General features: G+C 37.8%; 1 protein-coding gene across 4 annotated transcripts in view; it reads right to left on the reverse strand.

Moving 5' to 3' along the window:
* Positions 1 to 19,612, reverse strand: part of Rbm27 (RNA binding motif protein 27) — a 72,596-nt gene that overhangs the window by 42,387 nt on the left and 10,597 nt on the right. For 2 of the 4 annotated variants that reach the window (XM_005380677.2, XM_005380675.2), the window contains exons 2-7: positions 17,971 to 18,089; positions 11,152 to 11,276; positions 6,180 to 6,271; positions 5,332 to 5,525; positions 3,855 to 4,118; positions 1,288 to 1,581 (exon numbers count right to left, since the gene is read on the reverse strand). In XM_005380677.2, the coding sequence (XP_005380734.1) occupies positions 1,288 to 1,581; positions 3,855 to 4,118; positions 5,332 to 5,525; positions 6,180 to 6,271; positions 11,152 to 11,276; positions 17,971 to 18,089 (1,088 nt within the window). The remainder of the gene's footprint in view (positions 1 to 1,287; positions 1,582 to 3,854; positions 4,119 to 5,331; positions 5,526 to 6,179; positions 6,272 to 11,151; positions 11,277 to 17,970; positions 18,090 to 19,612) is intronic. The other 2 variants (XM_005380678.2, XM_005380676.2) reach the window with 1 other exon arrangement.

The following is a 19,612-nucleotide window of genomic DNA, read 5'->3' on the forward strand; positions in this document are numbered from 1 at the left end:
AGTGTACTACAACAGGTACCTCTGCAACTTCATATAGGTCCACAACAAAATAAAATGTTCTTTAGCTTTTTTAGTTTTTTTTTTTTTTTAATACTGGGAATGGAACCTACGACCTCACTTACACTAGGTAAGCACTGTACCACTGAGCTACACTCATCCCCAATGTAAAATACTAAAAAAAAGAAAGAGAATTGACCAAAATATTGCTAACTTAAATAACAATAATTTTTAAAAAATAATTTGCTAGCCTTTAACACGAAATACAACTTTGTAGGGCCGGGGATATAGCTCAGCGACACAGCACCTGCCTGGCAAGCACAAGGTCCTGAGTTCAATTCCTGATACCCACCTCCTCCCAAAAGAAATACAACTCTGTATACATGTAAATAATTTATACCATACTTTTCATTTTATTTTTAAAATTTAGCTAGGCCCAGTGGTGCATACCTGTTACTCTAGTACTCAGAAGGAAGCAGGAGGATGGCCCTCTGAGTTTGAGGCCAGCCTGGCCCATGTGGTAAATTTAAGACCAACCTGACTACACAGTGAGAGCCTATCTCAAAAAACCAAAACACATAAGCCAAGTGTGGTGGCATATGCCCATAATTCACTAGGAAGGCTGAGTCAAGATAATCATGGCAAATTTCAGGTCAACCTAAACTACACATAAGACCTTGTCTTAAAAACAAACGAAAACAAGGGCCAGGATGTAGCTCAGCGGCATAAGCGCTTGCCTGGCAAGCCTGAGGTCATGAGTTCGATTCCCAGGACCCCCTGCCCACCCCCAAAAAACAAACAAACAAACAAAAAAATTTTTACAATAAAAATTTTTAAATGTTATTTCAACATGCCCTAAGAGATACTTTTTAAAGACTATCATTAAATTACTGGTATGTTCTTTCTCTGACATCTTAAAATGCTACTAACAAGTAAGACTTTGGTAAGTCAGTACAGGTTTGGTCACTATAGCCAAAATTCACACTGGAAATTCTACAATAAAACCATGCTATAATGGATAGCAAAAAGGAAAGAACAGCATCAAGGGCTGGGGATTTAGCTCAGCAGCACAGCGTCTGCCTGGCAAGCGCAAGGTCCCGAGTTCAATTCCCGGTACCAGGAAAAAAAAAAAAAAAAAAAGAACAGCATCAAAGTATAGGTATATATCTCAAATTCTATCACTAGTTTATTTTTCACACACTTTTAACAAGAGTATTAAATTTAAAAACAGATGAGGTGCTTGCAAGTAGATTTCACTACCAAAGATTCTTTCAGCCAATAGATACTTACTTGGTATGGGAAGCACAACAGAAGGTGGAGGCTGACCATGTCCTTGGGGAACAGGAAGTCTCATACTATGGCCAGGACCTGGGCCCGGGCCGGGGCCTGGGCCGGGGCCGGGGCCGGGGCCAGGGCCAGGGCCTGGCATTGGAGGCATTAACATCCCAGGAGGTGGTGGAGGAGGAAGGCCAGGAGGAGGGGGTGGGAAAGGAATCATACTTGGCAGAGCAACTTCATCAACAACTAGAGGATCATTTCCATGATCAAACTGACAAAGGTCACCAAGTACACAAAATCCTCTTTCTGTAAAAATAAAAAGAATTTTATTACGACCTATTAAAGTTCAGAAAATGAAACAAATCCCTGAAAAACCCTCCACTCTGACTTGTTTTTTGAGACAGGGTCTTGCTAGGCAGTTCAGGCTGGCCTTAAACTCACGGCGATCCTCAGGTTCCCAGGTGCTCAGATGATAGGTGTGCGTCACAATGTCTTAGAGCCCACCATTCTGATTTATAAGATGGTAGTTTTCTCTATGGAGCCTAAATTCTTAGTGTTATTCTGTTAAAACGTATTCTTGAGGTAGAGGGATGTGTATTCTCTACTTTCCATACTATGTATAACTTGCTGAGATAAAAAGAACAAGTTCAAGACCAAGCTACTAGCAGCTGCTATTAGATTAACTTATCTGCTATTAAATTTTTGCAATAAAAACACAGATTTCTCCCCCCTAGTTGTAAGGATTAAACCCAGGGACTTCACACTGAGCTCCAGCTCCAGCCATTTTTTTACTACTTTTGAGACAGGGTGTCACTAAATAACAACATTACCCAGACTAGGCTCGAACTTGGAATCCTGCCTCAGCCTCCCAAAGGGATGAGATTATAGATGTGTACCACCAAGCCCAGCCTAAAACCGGGATACTTTAAGCAAATACTGTACCAACTTAACAAAGGGTTTTGAGTGGGGAAGGAAAAGAGCCTTTAACTAGATGACTTAATTGTAATGATCTGTTCTCATAATGTTATTCTAAAGCAATCACTTTTTCTATATCTAGAAATTAAAGTATTAGTTTAAAACATTTGGCTAGATAGAAGAAATCTACAATGTTCTATAGCACAATAGGACAACTATGGTTGACAACGATTACTTGAATATTTTAAAATAACCAGTAGAGAGGATTTTTAGTATTTGCAAGATGATAAATATGCCAATTATCCTGATGCGATCATTGTATACATGTGTTGAAATTCATAGCATACGCTGTATATGTACAATTATGTCAATTAAAAATAAAAATATATTTTAAAAATAAATATTTAAGTCGGCATTATATAGGCTTTTCACTGTAACAGTTTGCAATGAAAAAATATCAGAAACATCCCCAGCACCAATCAATGAAAAATAGCTTAAACACAGTTTTGCACATATAGATCACAAAAAGCCTAAAAAAATTGGGAGAGGTTTTTTGATGTATTAATACAGAATTACTGCCAGGAAATACTAAATGAAAAAAATCATGTAAAACTATAAACAGTATATTGGCACATAAGTTTAAAAAAAGTGGGGGAGAATATATAATTTATTTATATATAATACCTACACATAGACTATGTGTGGAAAAATGCACAAGAAATCGACAGTATCAATGTACCTTGGGAAAGAGAACTCTAGCTGGGAAACCAGAGAATTGAGATAAATGTTTAAATGATGATTTGGCTCTAGTCCCCACTTAAAAATAAATAAAGCAAAACTGGGCATAGTGGTGCACACCTATATTCCTAGTGCTCGGGAGGCTAAGGTTGAACAATCACCATGAGTTCAAGGCCAGCCTGAACTACATAGTGGGACTGTCTCAAAAAACAAAAACAAACAAACAAACAAAAATAATAATAATAATAGTTAAAAAAAACAACATAAAAATATGCACTCTACCGAAAAAATGAGAAGCTGGAAGTTTAGCTCAGTAGTACAGTGCCTGCCTAGCATACACACAGCTCTGGATTCAATCCCTAGCACTGAATAAACGTTCTAATTAGATTTGCTTGAAATAATACAGAACAAGAAGAAATGTGAAGGGGTATAAATAAAAATGATTATTCATGATTTGGTAACTGTTGAAAACAGGTGATAGACACACTAGCATTAATTTATTTTGTCAAATTTAGTAAATATTTAAATATTTCCATAATAAAAAAATCAAAATAAACACAATACATGGATTCACTCAAATGCAAAGTCAGCAAATTAAACAAGTAGGTTATACATACTTAACAAATTCCCAGCACCAAACACTATACAAAGACATTAAAATTTCTAGCATCTATCAAATTGTATGGCATACTTATAGTCTGAAGTAATAACAAAAATATAAACTAAAAAAGGTTCAAATTTAAATATTCTCTTGACTAGAGCCAAATCATTAAATCTCAAGAAATAAAGCATATGCCTAAAGAAATTCTCCTCCCATTCGTCCTTTTTAACACAACCTAGGGTATAAAGAAAAGGTCTGTAATACATGCAACATCTGCTTTACCCATACTTTTGAGTACAACATAAGAGAAGGTGAGGATTTTTACCATCATAATCTCGGCATCGCCGCTTTGGTGGTGGGTTTCGACCAAAAGAATTGGAAGAGCTGTGATTGTTATAGTAATTGGACCAACTCTCTGTGGTGTTTTCAGAATGGTGAGCAGGTGCGATCACAGTCACAGTGCTGGGGATAGACTGTGCCCCAGAGGAGTATTGCTCAGAAGAGCTCGGAGGTGGTGCAGACACAGGCACATAGGAACTCTCCAAATCATTCCTTTCACTCTTAAACTTTGATCTTTCCCTGTGCTCTGCTTCAGAGAAAATAAAAACAAGAAATAGATCAGACATTTATGTTCTTAACTATGCTTATATTCTCTCAAAGCAAAAAAGGTAAGAACACTGGAGGGGCCGGGGATTTAGCTCAGCAGCACAGCACCTGCCTGGCAAGTGCAAGGTCATGAGTTCGATTCCCCATACTGGAAAAAAAAAAACAAACAAAAAAAGAACACTGGAGTCAATCTACTAAGCTACCCTTTTTTTCAAACTGCTCTCATGATTAATATAGCCTAAAAATAGGAACACTAACAATGAGACCTATCTTGGCCAATAACTTATGAAAAATCATCTTTTGTATCAACAGCAATTACACTGAATGAGAAAAGGTCAGCTTCTTTACTAATATTTAATAGGGATGTTACCCAAGAATTGACTGCCAAATCAATGCTTTAGGAGATCCATCATTGGAATCTCATAATCTATTTAAATTATTTTTCTCTTTGTTTTGGCAGTACTGGAGCTAGAACCCAGGGCCTTTGTACTCCCAATCCTTTACTTTTTAAATTTTGAGATAATGTCTCATTAAGTCACTAAATTGCTATAGCTGGGCTCAAACTTGTAATCCTCCTGCTTCAGCTTCCAGAGAGTTGGGATTACAGACATGCACTGCAGTGCCTGGCTTCCTTTTAATTTTACAAACTTTAAGCAACTTCACCAAAAAATCAGTTACTTTTTCAAAAAACAAAACAGCAAAACCAGGCTACCCTCTTCCCTCCAGTGATAGCTTTGTGAATTATAGAAGACTTTTTTTTTTTTTTTTTTTGGTCTTTTTGAGACAGGGTCTCGCTATGCAGTTCAGGCTGGCCTTGAGCTCACTCTGTAGCCCAGGCTGGTCTCAAACTCGCAAGGATCCTCCTGCCTCAGCCTCCCAAGTGCTGGGATTATAGGCATGTGCCACCAAGCCCGGCTAGGACATTTTAATTAATTATACAAAATTACTTAAATCCAAACAAGTAATATGCCTTATGAGTAGCTTCTTTTTAATCAAATCCCCTTGACTCTATTCAAGAATACAGCCCTATCTTTGTAACAAAATCAATTCCAAGTTTTTGGGGGCAATTCCAATGTTTACATCACTTAGCTATATTAAAGGTAACATTTACCTTTAAGGGCTATAAGAAACTATACAGCTTAAAAAAAAAAAAAAAGAAACTACAAAGCTTTCAGGAGAAAGTCTCATCTACTCACCAACGTTCCTGTTCGGATCTCGATCTTTGCTGCGCCCTCTACTTCGGCTTCTACTCCGACTCAGGCCTCGGCTTTTACTGCGGCTCTTACTCCTGCCTCTCCTCCAGTCATACTTCTCCCGGTATAACTCACTCCGCTCATAGTACCGGTCATAGTCTCGCCATTTGCCATCTTCTCTCTTCTTCTCACGTGTCCTGTAATACACAGATATAAAAGCCATGGATAGGACAGAGAATGAAGTCTGCAACCAAATCTAGACTATGAGATACTCTCCTGGAGTCATCAAAATTCATGTCTGTGCTTTTCTAGAGTTTAAGGAGCACCCCATAATTATTCTACTCCATTATACAAAAAGGGAAAAAATATTCACACTCAAAGTATACTGGGTGGGGAGAAATTGTTTTAAAAGGTGAACCCAATGTACAGAGGGAGGGGCAGAAATGTAACTAGAAAAGAAAAAGGGCTCAAAACAAAGCTCTCCTAAAATTTTTTAAGATCTGTTTTTTGATGGTAGACTGATGACTTCTCATAAAAACTGCACCATTTAGATCATAAAATAATGTAGATAATTTTAATCCCGAGCACCCCTGACCAAATGGAACATTTCACTATTATTCTCCAAGGAGACTGCTCCCACCCCTGAGCTCTTGGGGAAAACACATAATGATGACTGTTTATAAAAAGAAAAGAAAGACGACAAAACAGAATGGAAAGAAGAAAGGTAACACCTCTTTAGTGAGTTTAACAAGAAAGGAGTCAAAATATGTATTTTATTTAAAATACCTTTAAAGTCCTTGCTAGGTAAGTAATACCTGAGTTAGCAATGTCTTGAAAAGAAAAATACAAACCTTCGCTCACTAGACTCTGAACGAGCCTTCTGGGGACTAGGGTATTTCTTTTTCCTGCTGTCTCTTTCTTCTTCTGCTGGCTCCTGAAATACCTATATAAAAACACTCATCAGAAATAAGAAAAGGCGGGGGCTGGGGATTTAGCTCAGCAGCACAGCGCCTGCCTGGCAAGCACAAGATCGTGAGTTTGATTCCCGGTACCAGAAACAAACAAACCAAAAAAAAAAAACGAAATAAGAAAAGGCCTTGTATAAATTACAAACACAGAAGAAGCCACCTGATAATCCATCTAGCACAAAGAGTACACGCAAAAAAAAATCCCACTGGACAGTCTAAAGTCCCAAACCTCAACAGGAAAAGTGAAAAAGATGCTCAAATTACTGTAACAATTTATTAATTTCTAAATGTTAATTTAAGATAGACAACGATAGTGTAGGAAAGAAACAAGCAATTCATTCTTGAAATTAAAATAGCAGCCAGGCATGGTGAAGCACACCTGCAATCCCAGCACTTGGGAGGCTGAGGAAGGAGGATCATTGTGAGTTCGAGACCAGCCTGGGCTACAAAATACGCTCAAGACCTGTCTCAAAAAGATAGATAGATAGATAGACAGACAGAAAGAAAGAAACAGAAATAATAAATCATTAAGTATCATATAGTAAACACTTTATATCTTACTAGTCAAAAAATATATTTGCACACAAAGAGAACTTTAGATTTCACAGAAAAGGTTTCAAATACAAATAGCTAACTTAATGAAAGCTATAAAAACAAGTACTTCACGTAAACTGTAGAAAAGTTACATTGGAACTACCCCTGAGCTCTTAGGGAAGTCTGAAGGCTTCTTTAAGACTAAAACTGAGAAATGGGCAGAAATAAAAAGAGAACCAGTGACTTTATTACCTTTAAACAAGTTGCTTTCAAATCAGATATCTCTACAGCCTTGACTTGAGAAAGGTGAAAAAAAGTCATTTGTAAAAATTCAGTGAACTCCCATGTAATGGAGAAGCTCACTTGTAGCTCTAAATCAAGAAGTGAGTCAATGGACCACGAGATCGCAATTTAATAAAATTCAGGCAACAGAAAGTGGAGTCACAATATGGCAACCATATGTCACCAACAAACACTACAAAATCAGACTATCTAAAAATCATTCTCAAAAAATAAAAAAATTAAAAAAAAAAAAAATCATTCTCTACCAGCCAGGCGTGGTGGTGCATGCCTGTAATCCCAGCAGCTGGGAGGCTGAGGCAAGAGGATCGTTAGGAGCTCAAGGCCAGCCTGGGCTACAAAGTGAGCTCAAGGTCTGCCTGAATTGCACAGTGAGACTCTGTCTCAAACAAAAAAAAAATTCTCTACCAATTTACAAGAAATACAAAAGATGCATTAATCCACTGGTAGGCAATCAGCTCAACAGTAAAAAACTACACAGAACAAATAATTGAGTTTCTTCACAAAATAAAACTTTAAGACAGTAAGAGAATAAAGAAAACAGGAATAAATGCACTGTACTTCATAAATCATAGCATGTATCTTCTGCAGTTTTTCTAATGCCAGGTTGAGTTGTACCAATCTCCAAATTCTCTCCTCTGGTTCCCCCTGTGGCCAACAGTCCAATTAAAAAACAACTAATGATACAATGCAGCTGAGGACCAAGGAAGCAAGTTAAATTGGCTAATTCTTAGATTTGTTTCATCCCTTGTGTTCATTACAACTATACCAACAGACCACAGACCAGAAAGAGACCAAAGATATGCACCATGAAAAACTTCTGCTCATATTATCTAACAGAATCACATTAAACCTTTCCTTTATGCACAATTATGTGAACTATTAGTTATGTCAGAAATTACACCTAAGTTACATATAAAATCTTACAAACAAGGAACATATAGTGTCATAAACCTAAATTGATACTAGCCATTTTTCACAATGCTCAAAATTAAAAGGACTTACTACAAAGACACAAATGAAACTGTGGAAACATTTTTTAAACTGTTTTCTTCCAAAGTTCAAAATAATGCAAACTTTTTCTCATATTCACATCAGTTGCCTTTCAAACAGATAACTTCTAAGCCACTGCACTTCAACGTCTGTAGAAAAGGACACGTGCATCAAAAGTTTTAGTGAGGGGCTGGGGATTTAGCTCAGCGGCAAAAAGCGCCTGCCTGGCAAGCGCAAGGTCGTGAGTTCAGTTCCCGGTACAGGAGAAAAAACAAAACAAAAAAAAGTTTTAGTGACGCATGCATACCCACAATTCAAAACAGCTAAGCCTTGGAAACAGTATATATGTCCATCAACAGATGAATGGATAAAGGAAATGTGGTATCTATACACAATGGAGTACAACCCTGCCATAAAGAAGGATAAACCTAAGTTATTTGTAGGAAAATGGATGTACCTTGAGACCACAAGGTTAAGTGAAGCAAATCAGGCATTCAAGCTTAAGTACCACACAGTTTCTCTTATATGAGAAACCCAAAATATAAAGACCAAAATAAAACATGCGTGGCAGGAAGGAGACCAGGGGATGGAGGGATGGAGGTGGCATGGGGACAAGAAAAGAATTAAGATGTGTTGTGTACACGGACCAACTCCCACAAGGAACGCAATCATTATGTACTGCAAACATGCACTAAAAAGAAACAAAAATGAAAGAAAAAACTTAACTTGTACCTTAATTGATACCATTGACCATAAATTAAGTATTATATAAAGTGCCAAAGAAAAATTGCTATAAAGCACTTTAGAGAAGTTTTTTCCTATTTCTGTTACTTGAAGAGATAGTAACCCACTCCCACTCCAACCTCCTCTGGTACCACAGACTGACCCAATGACCTCTGCACTGGGGCCCTTCTATTATTTCAGGACACAGTCTAGAAAAATTGCTCAATTACCCAGACAAGACTCACACTTTTTCCTTTTCTTTGTAAGACAGGATCTCACTATGTGGTTCAGGCTGGTTTTGAACTGTTAAACTCATTGGGTAACCCAGACTGGTCACAAACTTGAAGTGATTTCCCCAGCCTCAGCCTCCCAAGTACTAGGACTACTCAGCCTCCCAAGTGCTGGGATCACAGGTGTGCAACACCACACCCAGCTGGGTTTAAATTTACAATCCTCCTGCCTCAGCCTCCCCCAGGGCTGGGATTAAAAAGAGCACAGGGCATGATATAACTAGAAGTGATAGTGGTCTCAGTCAATCTTAGTTAAATACAATATAGCCAAATTTTGTTTTCTTCTACTGTTACATCAGTTCAGTCAGCACAAAAGTGAAAAGTGAATTAAAGCTGCATGTGGTGGCCCATGCCTATAACCAAGCACTCAAAACCAACCTGAAGTACACAAGGAGACCACTTTCAAGGGGGTAAAGAAAAATATGTGCCTCAGAAATAATAACTAGAATAACTAAGTGATAAGTGATACTAAGAGTGAATCCTGGGCTGGACATAAGAGGAACATACTATAAAAAAGGAACATTGTTGACTGAATTACTGAAACTGGAACTCAAACGATACATATCAGTATTTATCATCTGGCTGTTAAATTTACTGAAATTGGCCAGGCGTGGTGGCACACGCCTGTAATCCCAGCACTTGGGAGGCTGAGGCACGAGGACCGCCCTGAGTTTGGGGCCAGCCTAGGCTACAGAGTTGAGTCCAAGGCCAGCCCTCATTACATAGAAGACCCTGTCTCATAAATTAATTTACTGAAATAATGGTAGTGGAGTTATCTAAGAGAATACAATCAGGAAATGAACGAAGATTCAGAGGTAAAGGGACATAATGCTTGTGACTTACTATCCATGACTCAGGGAAAAGTGTGACCATGGAAAAGAGACTGGGGGCAATCTTCAAAAAACACGCCGAGGCAGGTGTCACATGACGTTCTGAGCAGTATCCTAGCAATTTTCATGTAAGTTTAAAATGACTTACAAATTAGAAGATTTCTTTAAAAATCATTTAGTCTTGGGGCTGGGGATTTAGCTCAGCAGCACAGCGCCTGCCTGGCAAGCGCAAGGTTGTAAGTTTGATTCTCGGTACCGGAAAAAAACAAAAAAACAAACTAAAAAAAAAACTCATTTAGTCTTGAGAATAACATCGAAGGAAATGTTAGAAAATATTTCTGCATAATAGTTAACATTTATTTCCCAGACACTGGCCAGGGACTACATAATATTTGTATATAAAATCTTGTAATCCTCAGTAAGTACTATGATCCTCATTTTTTTAGTGTGAAAGTGAAGCAGAGAGGTAACTTGTACAGCTATTTTAACTCATGTAGCCTGATACAAAATCCAGTCTTACCATATATTATGTCATCTAAAGAAACTACCAGTGAACCCTGAAAAACTCCCATCTTGGTTAAATAATTAGGTTGTTATCTGTAACTATATTTTTGAGCTTCTATATTTTAAATCCATTTGTTATTCCAATGTTAATAATGACGTTTATAATTACATTTTGGGGGGGGGTTGAGACAGGATGTCACTATCAGTTCAGGCTGGCTTTGAACTCACTATGTAGCCCAGACTGGCCTCAAACTCACAGCAATCCTCAGCCTCCTGAGTGCTGGGATTATAGGCATGCGCCACCACACCCAACTATAATTATGTTATTTTTTAAAAAAACAATGTGATTAAAAAGATACTGGCTTTTATATACATGAAAATGTAACCTTCTGATTTCTCTTTCACTAATATATTACTTTCAGTTATGCCTCTGTAAATAATTTTTCTTTTTTCTAAGAGTCACTAATGTTTTTTCAACTTTTCATTATCACAGGAATTCTAAGTCTTTCTATGATGCCTAAACAAGCTATCTAAAATTTTTCCAACTCTTCGAGTCTAAGGAACTGAAAAGCAGAAATTCAATCAATAGATAATTACTTCTGTGAAGCTACCCTTGTAAGTAGGAATACTGGCAATAGGATCTAATAAACTCCCAAAAGCAAAATAAAAATTTCGTATTACCTCTTCTTTAATTTCTTCTTTTTCTTGGACTAGTGGTTTTGGCTCAGGCTTAACTGGTTCCAAAGGTGGAAGGTAATTCTTAGTATAGAGACTTTCAAATAGTTTATCCACAAAACCAGAAGTTTCTAAAGAAAAGAAATAATATTCAAATTTCGTATAAACAAACATGTTTGGACATGGTTAACAAAGCTTTAGAAAAACAGGGGCGGAGGATATAGATCAGCAGTGTAAGCACCTGCCTGGCAAACACAAGGTCCTGAGTTCAATTGCCAGCACCAAAAAAAAAAAAAAAAAAAAGCTTTAGAAAAACAAGCAATCTCATACACTGCTGATGAGACTAAACTCCACTTCTGGCTATTTAAGTGCTTCTGACATAACTGCACATATGCAAATATATACATGATTATTTTTTAGGGTATGTAATAACAAAAGATTGGAAACAACCCAAACTTACATAAATAAAAGTGAAATAAATTATGAAACAATTGTACAATATAAAATTTTTTTTTGGCAGTGCTGAGGATCAAAACCAAGGCCTTGTGCATGCTAGCTAAGTACTCCACCTCTGAGCCTTACCCCTAGAACACAAAACATCTACAGAAAGAACCAGTACTGAAAATACCAAATCTTGAAGATATAAGGCAATGTCTTTATTGTTCAACTGAGAGGACACAAACACTGAAAAACTATGTGATGTAGGAGAAAAAGGGGTACAAGCAAAATAGGCAGGATATTATCTTGGTATAACTTTGTATTGTTGGATTAAATGTATGCCTATTCAAAAACTTAAAAATATTTTTAAATCAGTTGGAAAATCAGCATTGTTATGAAAATGATATGAAACATTGGCATATCAACCAGACATATGGGATTAATGGAACAGAATAGAGGATGCAGAAAACCACCCTAGGCACATTCACACATCTGATCTGTGACAATACTTTCTTTTTTTTTTTTTTGGTACCAGGAATCGAACTCATGACCTCAGGCTTGCCAGGCAAGCGCTTATGCCACTGAGCTATATCCCCAGCCCATGATCTGTGACAAAGAGGCAAAAAACGTAAGAAAAGATAGCCTCTTCAAAAACTGGTGCTGAGAAAAATGATTATCCATATGCACAAGACTGAATCTAGACTCCTATCTCTCATTATGCACTAAAACAGAAACAAACATGAAAGATCTAGATATTAAAATAAAAACATCTAATCTGCTAGGTGATAAAACAGGTAAAAACTCTTGAAAAGCCAGCTGTGATGGCACACACTTGTAATCCCAGCACGCAGGAAGTTGAGACAGGAGGATCACCTCCAGTTGAAGGACAGCCTTGGCTACACAGTGAGTTCAAGACCAGCCTCAACTACTGAGTGAGACTCTGTCTCAAACACCACCACCATCATCAAAAAAAAAACTTCCTGAAGAGATAAGCATAGGCAAACTTTCTGAACAGAACTATACAAAAAATAACATCAAGAATCAACAGTTGGATTTTATATCAAATTTAAAAGCTTCTACAAGCAAAAGAAAGAGCCAAGAATGAGGAGACAACCTACAGAACAGGAAAAAATTTTTTGCCAGTCACTCCTCAGACAGATGACTAATTACCAAAAATGGATAATCAAAATGAACAGAAACTTCTCAGAACAAGAAATACAAATGGATGAGCCACATATGGTGACTCATACCTGTAAATTCCAGCACTCAAGAAGCTGAGGCAGGAAGATCACTGTGAATTCGATACAGGGGTTACACAGTGAGACCCTGTCTCAGAAAAAAAAAAAAAAGAAAAAGAAAAAGACATATAAATGATCAATAAGTACATTTCAAAATGTTCAACATCTTTGGCCATTAAAGAACTGCAAATTAGAGGCTTGGGATTTAGCTCAGTGGCACAGAGCCTGCCTGGCAATCATGAGGTCCTGAGTTCAATTCCCGGTACCGGAAAAATACTAAAAAAAAAAAAAAAAAAAAAAACCTGCAAATTAGGAACTGAGGATGTAGCTCAGAGTCACAGCACCTGCCTGGCAATTGAAAGGCCGTAAATTCAATTCCTGGTACCAAAATAAAAAAAAAGAACTACAAATTAAAACAGCACAATGATTCCATTTTACTTCAGAAAGAATAGTGATCACCAAAAACTCAAAAAGGAACCTTTCTACATTGTTGGTGGAATTGCAAACTAGTGCAACCACTATGGAGATCACTATGGAGATTCATCAAAAGATGAAAATATGAAATTCCATTCAACCCAGCTATCAGGTATGTTCTTGAAAGAGTTAAACACATATTACAGTGATATACACATGTCCATGTTTATAGCAACACAACTCACAACAGATGAATCTTCAAAGTGGCCTACATATATCCATAACAGACGAATGAATAAAGAAAATGTGGCATATATGCAAAACACAGTACTACTCAGCCATAAAAAAGGATAAACTTGAGTCATTCCTTGGAAAATGGAGGTACCTTTAGACCATAATGGTAAGTGAAATAAATCAGCCACAGAAGCTTAAACATCACATTGTTTCTTTTATATGAGAAACCCAAAGTATAAATAAAGAGCAAAATAGTAGATAGACTATATGAAACAGGAAGGCAGACCTTTTCTAAATGCGAAGGGGATCTATAGATGAAGGGAAAGGAAAATATGGGGAAGTAAAAAGGATTAAAATGTGATATGTACATATACAAACTCCCCAGGACAAATTCATTATGTATGGCAAACATATATTATTAAAAAAATTGATATTGGGGCTGGGGATTTAGCTCAGTGGCACAGCGCTTGCCTGGCAAGCATGAGGTCATGAGTTCAATTCCCGGTACTGGGAAAAAAAAAAAACAAAAAAAACAAACTACTTTCCTAAAAGAATTGGTATTAACAAAAGTGTCTCTTTTATGTTTTATAGGTTCTACCTTTGAAACTTCAGAGTAATGAAATTTACTAAAGTATAAACACCAAAAGTATTTATAGCATTTAGCCAGGTATCATAGCTCAAGCCTGTGGTCTAGGCATTTTGGGAGCCTGAGGCAGGATGACTGCAAGTTCAAGCCGAGCCTGGGCAATTTAGCAACTTAGTGAGATCCAGTCTCAAATTTAAAAAAAGAAAAAAAATTAAAATAAAAAGGACTTGGGATATAGCTCAGTACAAAGGCCCCTAGGTTAAATTACAAAGTACCACCAAAAACAAGTCTTATTAAAATCAAATCAAATTTAAAAATCTTTAATTGGTCCTACCTTAAGTAACAGCTAAAGAACATATTAAAAATAGAACACAGACTTTGCTCACACAATTTTTATATTTTACATGAATAGCTATTTCTACAGTATCAATTATTCAGAAAAGTATCTGCATATAAATATTTTACACTACTAATCTGTTTAGTAAGCAATTTTCCATGGTTATAAAGCTGTTAGCTCTTTTTTTGTTGTTTTTTGGGGGGTTTTTAGCAGTACTGGGGACTGAACCCAGGGGCTCACACCAGGCAAGTGCTCTACTGCTGAACTACTTACTGTATGTATCACCACTACTCCCCTTCTCTTTTTTTCTTCTGAGACAAGATCTCATTCAGTTGCTCAAACTGGCCTCACACTTGTGATCCTCCTAGCTGAGCCTCCAGAGTAGGTGGGATGATAGGCATCCACCTTACACTTGGCTTATATGTATTTTTATTTTTGTCCAGTACTGGGAATTGAACCAATGTCTTTATACTGAGCTACAACCCTAATTAGTCAGTCATTCTTTCTTTCTTTCCTTATGCCTCAGTCTCCCTGAGTTCTGGGACTAAGGTGTGTGTCACCAAGCTCAACTTGTATGTACTCTTAAAACAATAAATGAATCAGACCCTTCAAAATCCATGATAACCAAAATACTTTCTTCATTCTCCTTTGCGTTTTTATAACACGTTACTTTTAAAATGTGAAAGACATATAACCAATTTTTAAAGAGCAAAGTAAACATTTAACAACATTCAAGATACACTGTTAGATTTTTTGTAAGTATATTAGGGCTAGGGATGTGGCTCAGTGGTACAGCACTTGCATGGCATGCTCAAGGCCCTAGATTCTATCCCCAGTATTGTAAAAACAAAGCACAACAAAAATTACATAAGAATATTCATTTGATATTACTTTAATATACAACATAAACACAGACATAAGTCTAAGAGTTGCACTGTCCAACAGTCCAATACAACAGCCACAAGTGGCTATTTAAGGATCAGTATCTTGGTCTTACAAGCTTCACTTCAAGTACTCATTAGCTAATACTTACAGAAATGGAAAATACACAAATAAATTATATGTCTCCACACAAAGTTCTACTGGACAGTGCTAATCTATGTAACTATACATAAATATGTGTTTTATCTCTGATGGTAAAGTTATAACTGGTTTTTTTTTTTTTTTTTTTTTCTGTCTTTTGGATGCAGGGTCTCAACTATGCAGTTCAGGCTGGACTTGAACTCACTTTGTAGCCCAGGCTGGCCTCGAACTCACAATGATCCTCCTGCCTCAGCCTCCTGACTGCTGGGAGTGCAGGCATGCACTACCATGCCCAGCTACGGTTGTTTAATTTTTTTATCCTTTTTAAAATGTATTTAAAGTTCTTCCTCATGTGTATTGCTTTTTTTCTTTTTTTGTACTGGGAATCAAACTCAGGACTTTGTGTTTGCCATGCAGGCATTACGCGGCTGAGCTATATTCCCAGCCCCTGTATTGTTTTTATAATAAAAACTTTTGCCGGGCGTGGTGGTGCACAGCTATAATCCCAGCACTCGGGAGGCTGAGGCAAGAGGATCATTGCAAGTTCAAGACCAGCCTGGGCTACAAAGTGAGTTCAAGGCCAGCCTGAACTGCATAGCGAAACCATGTCTCAAAAAGACAAAAAAAATATATATGTATATAAAAACTTTTGCTAAAAACCTATGTAAGCTTTTTCATAACAAGTTCTTAGGTGTATAAACATACATGTGCCTCTGACCTCAAATATCTTTACTATGTGTTGCTTTTTCATGGCTATTTCACATACTTGTCTTTAGTGTAAATTTTTTTTTTTGATATGATGCTTTTATTTTTATTTTTTTTTTATTTTAAAAATAAAAGGAGGAAAATACTAACAGACAGACAACGTTTTACAAAATAGCAAAGGATCAGTACAGACAGTACAGAGTTACAAACAGAGTGGTAGGGAATTAACAATGCTTGTTGTATTTAGTATAAATTAATACTTTTAGAAAACAAAATTCTCATTTATAATGGGGAGGAATTCTGCGTGTATGAGTTGCGTTTTTGTCACTCTACAAAAAAAAGTATTTAGGGGCTGGGGATTTAGCTCAGTGGCACAGCGCTTGCCTGGCAAGCGCAACATCGTGAGTTCGAGTCCTGGTACTGGAAGAAAAACAAAAAAACAGAAACAAAAAAAAAAAAACAAAAGTATTTAAAGATGCATGAAAAAAATATGTAAATCTCTGCTCTAAGAGTAAGAAACCATATTTACTATCTTTTCTTCCTTAGTAGGTACTGAGTTAAAGCTGGATCAACTAGTATTACCCACATTCCTAGTCATCAGTTCCATAATACCTATTGAGTATGTGCCCAGCACTGTAAGTTCCAAGTCTCCACTTTCAAAGCTAAAGCTGGAGGAAGGACTGAGCGACTAGAAGCACAGGGTGTTCTTTATTGTATAAAGGACCTGCAAGGGAAAGTGTCCATTTATGACATTTGAAAAGACACCATAAATAAGTGAAGGAGGAATCTACGTTTCAGCAGGGTACACTGCGTTTAAATATCTGAGCTGGGGACCTGTCTTCCCTAATCGAAAGCAACAGTCAATGTGGCACGATGGAAAAAAGGCGGGGATAATGCAGGGTCTGCCAGGGAGGCAGCAAGGGAAACCTCATGGAAGCTCTGTAGACCATGGCAAAGATTTTAGGAGAAAACCAGAAGTTAAAGGCACAGAGAGACAAGATCGTGCCCACCTCTTCTTGGAAATAAACAAGCCCCAGAGTAGAGGGGCAAAGACTGATGGGATCGTTGTAGTAACAAGAATCAGCAGCTTCAATAGCCTTAAATTATTACTCCTCAACCATCAGCTAGGTGCTGCCAAAAGCTGCGAAGGACCTAAAAGGTCTGAGAGCTGCCACAAGCTCAATACAGGGAAAAACCAGATTGGGCTTAACAGTACCTAGCACTCAGAAAACTAAAGCAGAAGAATCGTGAGTTCAAGGCCAGCTTGGACTACATATTGAGACCCTGTCACCAAAAAAAAGGAATGAGAAAAAACTTATTCTTCCAAAACACAAGAGAAATAATTAAGCATGAACATGTATTTAAAGAAACCTGACTACTTTTTTAACCATAAAGCTTATACTTTCAGGCAGTTTTTTTTGTTGCTGCTGTTTTTGTTTTTCTTCCAGTACCAGGAATCAAACTCACGACCTTACGCTTGCCAGGCAGGCGCTTTGCCACTGAGCTAAATCCCCAGCTCACTTTCAGGAAGTTTTAAATTCAAAATCTTTATCTAAATATTTGGTGGATGTCGGGCATGGTGGCACATGTAGGAGGATGAGATAGAAGGATCACAGTGAGTGTGAGGCCACCCTGGACTGTTAGGAGTTCACAGCTAGCCTCGAATTCATAGTGAGACCCTGTCTCAAAAATACAAAAATATGGGGGCTGGTATTTAGCTCAGCGGCACAGCACCTGCCTGGCAAGCGCAAGGTCATGAGTTCGATTCCCGGTACCGGAAAAACAAACAAACAAAAACAAAATACATACATACATACATATATACGTGGCAGAAGACCCACGGTAATTACCTTTTTGTAAAAAGACATCAAGTTGATCAGCACAAAAGGCTTTCAATTCTTTCTCAGGTTTGTCCTTCTTGACCAGTGCTACAACATAGTTGGCTAAGGCTGAAGGGTCTGCATCACATCTAGTCAGACAAAGAGAAAACAAATTTTAAATGTTTTCAAACAATGGTGTCAGAACAATGTTATCCCTATTTTGGAAAATCCAAACCTCAAAAGCATTACTTGAAGAAGTGACCACAAACACAGCCTACTGCAATAACAAACAGCATGTACACACACATGGGATTTTCCTTTCTTGCTTATTTCTGTGACTAGTGTGCCCCCTATTTTTTGAGGTTCTAGTTACGCCAAGAATCTCAGACAAGGTCTACACTTACTTGTTTTCTCCAACGGCAACAGTGAAAGGGTAGCGTCTAGCCCCTAAGTTGCTGTTTGGCACCTAGCCTATAGAAGCACTGTAAATAACACACTACATAGGCATACTGTCCCATGCCTGTAATCCTAGCTACTTGGAAAACTGTGGCAGGAACATCTTAAGTTCAAGCCCAGGCTTGACAACTTAGCAAGACTGTCTCAAAAAAGGGTTAAGTATGTACCACAGTGCCACTAGATTCAGTCCACAGTACCCAAAGTAAACTAATAAATAAATAAAGCACTGGGTGTGGTGGTGCATGCCTATAATCCTAGCACCTGGGAGGCTGAGCATTAAGATCACCACGAGTTTGAGGTCAGCCTGAGGTACACAGTGAGCTCAAGGCCAGCCTGAATTACATAGCAAGACCCTGCCTCATAAAAGCAAAAATAAACAAATAACTAAATCACTCTCAGGAACTACCTGCTCCCTGTCAGCAGTGTAGAAAAAGCAGGGAAAGTGATGGGACAGCTATCACCTCTCCTCTAGAGAGGTGATACTCCTCCTGTACAGAAGTACCGTTCTCTACAACCAACCCCCATCCCCCCACTCCCCACCACCCCTACTAGCATCCTAAACTGCTATCAAAGCCAGGTGTAGTAGCACACGCCTTTAATCCCAACTACTTGGAAAGCTGGGTCAGCAACATAGCAATTTTAAGGCCAGCCTGGACAACACAGCAAGACCTACTCCCCCCAAAAAAGCCAAAAGCCATCAAACCTACTGCTAATCTTCTCAATGAGTATCTTTAATCCAGATATTCCTATAAAGTGAGAACATAAAAAAGGATGATACCACTTCACTGGCAAATGCTTTAGCAGCTACAAGCAAAGAAATATCCAGGGGTCGTAAACAGAAGAGAAATGGTAGAAAGACAGCAAAGATAGTTTTTGTCTGCTTCAGTTTTTCTAGTTAGTAGTAACGTGACTTTGACACTCAAAGTATCTCCTACACCAGGGCAGCACACATCCCAGCCTGTCAACTCCTAAAGTATACCAATCAGTCAGACTTAATGTTTTACCTATATCACATGAAACTAAGAAGATAAAACCCATACCTATATGTATTTTTCAAACATAACCCAGATTTCCCAATGAATTCAGGTTTAAATAACATATTCTTTGTGGCTTTATGGAACTATTACAAAGGTAAAATAAAGCTGCACGTAAGGGCCAAAAATATAGCTCAGTGGTACAAGCCTCTCCCTGGCAAGCACAAGCTCCTGAGTTCAAT

This window comes from Chinchilla lanigera, unplaced genomic scaffold, assembly GCF_000276665.1.
Source record: "Chinchilla lanigera isolate Chin_1 unplaced genomic scaffold, ChiLan1.0 scaffold00014, whole genome shotgun sequence".
Taxonomy (NCBI): Eukaryota; Metazoa; Chordata; class Mammalia; order Rodentia; family Chinchillidae; genus Chinchilla; species Chinchilla lanigera.